A 7341-nucleotide genomic window follows, 5' to 3' on the forward strand; every position below is an offset into this window, starting at 1 on the left:
AAATACCTTCACCTGCTTCCTTGGTACTGCGTTCTGCGGTTTGGAGGGCAAAACGACACCCAGTCTGCCCTTGTTTGCGTGGTTTTTATCTGTTTGCGTGTGTGTGATATTCTTAGTCCTCCCCATTCACGCCGTCTCTGTTTGCAAATCAACTTTCTTACCTTCTTCCTTTTCCCTTTTGGTTTCTGTGTTCGTTTCTGGTAGAGCGGGACGAGTACCCGGAGGTGTCTTTTTGGTGGCGGCGAAGGACTATTTAAAGGAGCAGCGTGACGCGACGAGACTCTTCGCGCAAATGCACAACTACAGTAGGCCAGAGGGTGGCAGAGATGACGCTCCTGCGTCTCATTGCAGGGGCGAGGAACGACAGCAGGGCCACAATGACAGGGTGTCCTGGAGGAAACACCGACCGTTTTATGTCCTTTCCGCGAAGGAGTCCTCCTGGTTTTTGCCAAATGTGTCTACTGAAATTGTATCACGAAACATGTCATCACCATCGGATGGCCGTGTATTTGTGGGGACTGCAGCTCCCACGGTGCAACTCAGTCATGAGAACGTCAGGCCACACAGTCGATATGCGCAACACCGCCCCATCTGGGTGCAGCAGCGACAGAATCAGCGCTGCCCTGGGATGTTGCCAGACACAACCTTCACTCCCCTTGTTGTTGTTGTGGGTGACACCATGGAGGCTTGTCCGGCACATGGAAGAGGGTCCAAGAAGCAGGGCATTCGCGAGCCGCCCGTCGTCTGTATGCCTGAAGTGATTCTAGATGCGGACACCACGCACGCGAGGCGGAAGGTGTTTGGTAATAGCTGGTCGGTTGCTCCGCGTGAGAGAGGTTTGAACGATTCACCCAGGTCGTCGTCCTTGTTGTCGGGCCAACCGTGGACGCAACTGGACAGACGGAGTACGGTCGCACCATGTGTCGATGGCGAAGTAACTGCGTACGCTGCACATCACAAGCCCCCTGCGGCTCCACTAAGAGCCTGGTCACATTCCTCAAGTCCACGAATTACTGGAAGTGCTCGCTCTCGTATTCAGCCGCAGGAGTTCCACCATCGGCTAATGGAGATAGAGAAACAAAGCATGGCGAAGCTTGTCTACGGGATCCCGTAGCGTGGGAGGTGTTCGGGAAAACGTTAGTGAGTGTGTGGTATCGTGTAACTCATTGTTTCTATGTATTTTTGTTTGTCTGTGTTTCTCTGGTGGCAGATGATGGGGTACGGTTTTCACAAGTACAATGCCGGTACCAGAACGGGACTGTGCTGTGATGGCCTCCTCCTCTTCGTGTCACGCTCCCAGTTTCGATTTATTATTTACCCTGTAACTGTTCACATGGTGATGAGAAAAACACCAGCAATATTTTTTGTTTTCCAATATGCAAACCCGTGCCTCTGCACTTTACTTCTCCTTCCTCTCTGCTTGTTGAGTTGTGATCTTCGTGCATCAGTACGCTAATCCCTCTCTTCTTGGTAGGGCACCTCATATTTCTCGGCAACTGCCGTGGATTAGCCATGCCCCCTGCCCCGAACAGGATCATCACGCCGGTGATCGAGATAACGTGCATGGGAGGTTGTCCTCCGTTTGCCGTGTTGGTGTCGCCAGAACACCTCCACTCACTACACACATACCGCGAGCCACAACTACGGGACGGTGACGGCGAGAGGCCCCAGAGTTGCACTCGCAGCACGTTGTCGCGAGCATACTCTAATCCGAGTGGGTACGATCTCTCCTCTGTTGTGGTTACTGCTATAGGCGGCAAAGAGTTCCACTGGATGCTGGCTCTGCGATATCAGCTCAATCCATATCGTGTACATTATTTACAGCCACGACGGAGCTGTGATGTTATCGTTTATGAGTCTGCGCACCTTCGTGAGGTGTTTGTTGAGACGGTGCCTCTGCAGTGCGGGGCCACGGGATTTGAGTGGTCGGATGCCGATGCGTTGCATGGTGTGTGTGGCGTGAACGTGTACACGCGGGCTGAGGGTGTCTTTTCTCCACCTGGCACCAGAGTTCCCGTGGGAAAGGGTAACAACGCCAGCCTCGTGCTCATCTACTCCACAATTCCCAGTGTCAGGGCCGAGCTTCAGTGCTCGTTTGACGCAAAACCTCAGAGCCCATGGCTGATAGTGGAGGATGCGTTTATTGAATGGGGTACGTTGGGCTGGCTTAGCCTGAACGAGCTGCAAGAGATGGGTGTGCTGCGCAGCGAGGACGTTGGCAATGATCTCTTTGACCTGGTGTTGTGCGTTTGAGGCTGCACGAACCTTTTGTTTCCCCTAAAGAGGGACATGATGTCTGAATAATTTCTTCTCACAGAACCGTGCTGTCTGCATGGGATTTGGGTCGTTTGGGTTGTGGTGGTGGTGGTATTTAGAAACATCGTTTCCCATTGTTTTTTTTTTTTTTTGTTTACAGGTTTGATGCTTATGTGTTTGTTGAGCTGTTGTGCCTGATCCATGAGTTTATTTTCTTTTCCTTTTCCATACTGTGTTGTGTCTCTTGGATTTTCTTTGACACCCTAGAAAGCTGCAAATGGTTTTCGAGCACGCTCCTGTGACAGGGCTTCTCCTGGGCATCTGTAGCATCTCCACAAGCATTGTGTCACAGCAGTACATTACGCCGCAGCGTCAGGATGTGTTGCCTGGCTGGAAGACGACCATCAGGCGACTTCCACTGGAATCCCTACCCTTTGGCTCTCTCGGTGTTTCTCTGACGGATATCAGTTGCGCCATGGCGTTGCTCTTTCAGATGCGGATTCTTGAGCGACGCTGGGGATCTGCACCCTTTCTTGCTTTCGTACTGACAACAGCGATGGCTGGCTCGGTGCTGCTGAACGTAATTGTCACAGAGTCCACCCCCTCGCTCTCTCTGGAGCAACTGCGCGTACTTTGTGGAGGAGGGTCTATTGTCCCTCTAGTGGCGCTCGTAACGCGTCGCTTTATGGAGGTTCCTTCGCTATCCCAATGGCGTGTTCCCGTGACATCGATAGTTTTGTCGGAGAAACTGTGGGTACTTCTTCCGCTTTTGCGGCTGTTATTGTTTCCAGACACACAGATTCGTGCGAGAACGCAGAAGCAGCGTGCCATTCACGTGGACATTGGTCTTTGGACACGTTTACTGCTGACCCTTTTTGGTGTTCTGCTTGGAATTGCTACAACGAAGACGCGGCTGTTGTCGTGGTGGCTTGATTTTTTTAGCCTCCGTGTTTGTCGTCCATTCCTGAACTTCCTGCAACCTGTTTTGACTGCCATTTTTGGCGCCAAGAATGTTGTGGAACTTAGTGTCCCTCGACAGCACGGGAGTGGGCAGTCTGCTGGTGGAGGTCGTTATACTGTGGACAATATTTCTGGATTTAATGGAAGCAGAGATCAGCGGTATCCATCTGTGTATTCTTATGATGATTTTTCTTCCGCTGGGTCCCAATTTCGTCATCGTGAAAGGTTTTCTTCGAACAGTAGTAATGCTAATTTCAATGCTTCAGATGCCTCTCTAGAAGTACAAATAGCACATATTATGGAGCTTGGAATGGGATTTGATGCTGATGCTATTCGAGCAGCATTGATTGCTGCTAATGGTCAAGAAGATGCCGCTGTAGAAATTCTAGTTAACGGTATGCGAGATTAGATAGTAGGAGAAAATAGTTTATTTGTTTTTTTTTGTGTTTTTTTTTTTTTTTTTTTCTTTCGTCTTGAGGTTTAAGTCGTTCGTTGCTATAGTTCTATGTAGCAGAAAGAGAAGAAATTTACTTCGAATGAAGAAAAGTATTCGTTTTTTTTCTTTCTGAGACCACGGTGATGCTTTTATGTTTTACTATGCTATTGAGTTTATCTGAGAAAGTGAGTGATAGAGATTGAGAGAGAGAGAGAGAGAGAGAGAGTTATTATTTGTGTCCGTATTTCTCAGTTGAAGTTTTATAATATGTTTTTTCATGTTTATATTTATTGCTTCCTGTGTTTTCTTTTTTCTTTTTTTTTTCTTGGTGTTATTCTGTGACTCTCTGAATTGGGGGAGAGAGAGAGAGAGAGAGAAGAAGCGAATATTAGGGTAATGCGGGAGCTATACACAGCTGTGCGTCAGGTGCTTCTTTTTCACCCGCATACTGTGACGAATTATGGTAATCCTTCTCCGAATGCATTACAGAGTTCGGGTTCACAGTCTATTAGCATGAAGGAATCATCAGAACTTCTTGTTACGAATCTTATTCGTGTTCTCTCCTTGGGGTTACATGAAGGATTGGATCTGTGGACTGTACTTGAGACACTTGAACGGGTGCCTAACAAAATTGCCCAAGAAGAATTAAGTAATCCTGCTAGGAAAGCTCTCCACCGTTTAAAATTTTCTGGTCAACTAGTTTATGTTGTCAAGTCTACTTTTGTTCGTAGTACTGCTGCAGTGCGGACTCGAGCATTACTGCGTCTGGCGTTAAATCAAGGAGTTCTTCTTGCTGCATTAGAACTTATTTCACGATGGAATGGGGAAGAGCTGGCAACGTTCTATGCTAATCCCTCTATTAGTGTTCTTTGTTCTGTGGATGAGGAGCTGTGGGATACTTTTCTTCATGCCTGTGCCCCTATTGGTGGTGTGACGCTTGCAGACATTGAGGCTGGTGTACCAAAAGGGGCCACGGTGATGAAGTTCAATATGAAGTTGGCACTTCCTGATATGGATGATCATAATGATAATCATGATAGTGGACACGGTGTTAGTGCTGGTGTTGTTGATAGAGGTATCGGTATTATTGGAGGAAGTAAGGATAGTGAGGGTAATGGTTTATGTGAGAAAGATCACAGGGAGGAGAGCCACTATGGCGATGATAACGCAAAACTTCAGCAGCAGACGACATTTGACGATAACAGTGATGTAGTTCACGTACAACTAATACCAGTTGGGAATCGCTCACAGGAGGGTGATAGGGAAGGTTGTAAACGGAAAAAGAAAAAGAATAAAAAGAAGAATGCCAATACAAAGAAAAATGGAAATGGAGGAAAGGAAATAGTGAAAATGGAAGAAGAAGAAGAACAGCAACAACAACAACAACAACAACAGGAAGAAGAAGTTGCTAGTGTACCACTCTCTTTCTTGGTGGATGATTCTAATTTGCCGAAAGATACTCTTGCTTCTGTTACATGTAGTGACAGTAAAATGAATCCATCTTTACAGTCTATGGAATTTGTAGATTTTAAACGTTTATTAGATGAGGCGGAGTTACTTCTACTTGAACGTTGGGAGCATCTCTCTGCGCAGTTGTCAGCACAGGAGGCTTTGTTGTTTGGACAAGTTGACTGTCTTTGATGTTATCAGTTTTGCTTTTTTTTTTTTTTTTCTTTCTTTATTTGCTTGTTATTTTTTATTTTGCTGTTTTTGTTGTTTTGTTGCCCATTGAACAGTTCCAATGTGATTCTTTCTTTGTTTTATTTTGTTTCTTTTGCTGTCTCCTATGAGGTCTCCCCGGATTTGTTTGTATTATACATTTAATCCTTTAGCCCCCACCCCCTCCCACACTTTCCCTCTCTTTTCATTTATTTATTTGTCTTAATTTCTTCTCCCATACTGTAGGATTTCGAGTAGCATAGTTTCTCTCATTGTTAACAATATTAGTATTATTAGTAGTATTACCATTATTAGTATTATTGTCACCATCAGACATCCCCCATCTCCTTTCTTGTTTATTATTTTATTATTATTATTATTATTATTATTATTATTATTATTATTATTATTATTATTATTATTATTATTATTATTATTATTATTATTATTATTATTATTATTATTATTATTTCATTCTCCTTTCTCTCTTGCAAACGATTGATGGAGAATACACTTCAGGGGATATATCGCCGGCCACTCCCGCTGCTCGCCACCCTCACCGCCGCCGCCGTCTGTCTCTCTCTCACCATCGTCCACCGCACAACCCGGCGGATTGCCGCCTTGGAGTCCGGCATTGTGCATCTCTTCATTCCACCCCGGTGGTCACGCGGGCCCAATTACTTCTCACGCTGCGTTGCCCTCGAAACACTTCTACGCCTCGCACGACAACCGTACATTGTCCACTTCGTCACCGACACCACCAATCCCACGATGATCGCAACAACGGCCAAGTCGGAGGCGGATAAGGCCGCAAAGGTCACCATCACGACGCTAACGATGCGAACACTGCCGTTTACAATCTGCGATGGGGTTCTCAGCAGCAGACCGCCGGTGGAACTCACGGATTTGGTGGACAGAGGCCTCAGCGCGGAGGGACACGCCCTTGGACTCGCCGCCGCCCGCCTCGCAGAGACATCCCTCGCATACGGTCTCCACCGCAGTCTTCTCATTGACCGCCCAGAGGTAATGGTAGACCTCTTTGCACAGGAGTACAATCTCGATATGAAAAAGGCAAACAACGTTGTGACACGCACACGCCGTGCACTCATTACGGCACTGAATGCGGTTGGATATGGAAGTCTCCCAGACACCTGGTACCCGCGAGAATTTCTCCGTGGTGTGCGAAGCCTCGAGACACTCATTGGTGAGAATAAATTCCTGCTTGGAAACAACCCCACAAGTTACGACTGTACTATATATGGATGGCTACAGGTCGCCACACAACTTGGGGCGCACGACCCGGCAACAGAATATCTTATGAAGAGTGAAATACTGCAGGGATATGTTAAACGTATGACGGAGTTGGCGTTTCCAGATATTGCAGAATTACCAAGATCAGGAGAGTCACACAAGTTCATCCCATAGCGAAACAAGATTGTGTAGTACTTTTTATTCTTTTTCTCTCTCTTTTTTTTTTCTTTGTGTGTGTATATATTTATCTATATCTATATATACATATATAGATATATAGATATATAAGTGTATGATCTTATTTCCGTGTTCATGCGTACATCTTTTTTTTTTTTTCGTGTATTGTTTTCATGTTTGTTTCTTTATTTCGCTATCTGTGTCTTTTTTTTTTTTTTCTTCTTTCTTCTTCTGGAAGGGAGTGGTGCAAATGAATCTCCTTGTATAGTGGGTAGTCAATTGGTTGGAAAAAAAAAAAAAAAATACAATACTTTGCATTGCTTGATTGATCTTGGGGATCATAATATTATGATGATGGTGATCTTAGTTCTTTTTTTTTTTCTTCTGTTGTTCTTTGTGTTTTTTTTTTTTTTTATTTACAGTGAAATGTTAATACTGCGTCCGTTTACTCGGGATTTCAAAGACACACACACACACACTCTATCTCTTTTTCTCTCAGAGAAAGAAACATAGGTGCCTAATCACCTTTCCCATTCCCCTCCCCTCACTCATACACTGAACACACCATCTGGCTATATCCTATCTATTTGGTCTCTTATATC

The 7341-nt window shown here is 45.5% G+C and overlaps 5 protein-coding genes across 5 annotated transcripts; all 5 read left to right on the forward strand.

Annotated features, from left to right (window-relative positions):
• Positions 1 to 292: 292 nt before the first annotated feature.
• On the forward strand, positions 293 to 1114 carry TM35_000152210 (uncharacterized protein; the record flags this gene model as incomplete). Its single annotated transcript, XM_029025873.1, has 1 exon — positions 293 to 1114. One exon carries the CDS (start codon positions 293 to 295, stop codon positions 1112 to 1114), a length of 822 nt encoding a protein of 273 aa, XP_028882856.1.
• A 449-nt stretch (positions 1115 to 1563) lies between these two features.
• Positions 1564 to 2253, forward strand: TM35_000152220 (uncharacterized protein; the record flags this gene model as incomplete). Its single annotated transcript, XM_029025874.1, has 1 exon — positions 1564 to 2253. The coding sequence occupies one exon, from the start codon at positions 1564 to 1566 to the stop codon at positions 2251 to 2253; it is 690 nt and encodes a 229-aa protein (XP_028882857.1).
• Positions 2254 to 2533: 280 nt separating this feature from the next.
• Positions 2534 to 3625, forward strand: TM35_000152230 (uncharacterized protein; the record flags this gene model as incomplete). Its single annotated transcript, XM_029025875.1, has 1 exon — positions 2534 to 3625. One exon carries the CDS (start codon positions 2534 to 2536, stop codon positions 3623 to 3625), a length of 1092 nt encoding a protein of 363 aa, XP_028882858.1.
• Positions 3626 to 4048: 423 nt separating this feature from the next.
• On the forward strand, positions 4049 to 5293 carry TM35_000152240 (uncharacterized protein; the record flags this gene model as incomplete). Its single annotated transcript, XM_029025876.1, has 1 exon — positions 4049 to 5293. The coding sequence occupies one exon, from the start codon at positions 4049 to 4051 to the stop codon at positions 5291 to 5293; it is 1245 nt and encodes a 414-aa protein (XP_028882859.1).
• Positions 5294 to 5812: 519 nt separating this feature from the next.
• TM35_000152250 (uncharacterized protein) lies at positions 5813 to 6736 on the forward strand (the record flags this gene model as incomplete). The annotated part of the gene is made up of 1 exon (XM_029025877.1): positions 5813 to 6736. The coding sequence occupies one exon, from the start codon at positions 5813 to 5815 to the stop codon at positions 6734 to 6736; it is 924 nt and encodes a 307-aa protein (XP_028882860.1).
• Between the last annotated feature and the right edge of the window lie 605 nt (positions 6737 to 7341).

Source organism: Trypanosoma theileri, assembly GCF_002087225.1.
Source record: "Trypanosoma theileri isolate Edinburgh chromosome Unknown TM35_Tth_15_V1, whole genome shotgun sequence".
NCBI lineage: Eukaryota > Euglenozoa > Kinetoplastea > Trypanosomatida > Trypanosomatidae > Trypanosoma > Trypanosoma theileri.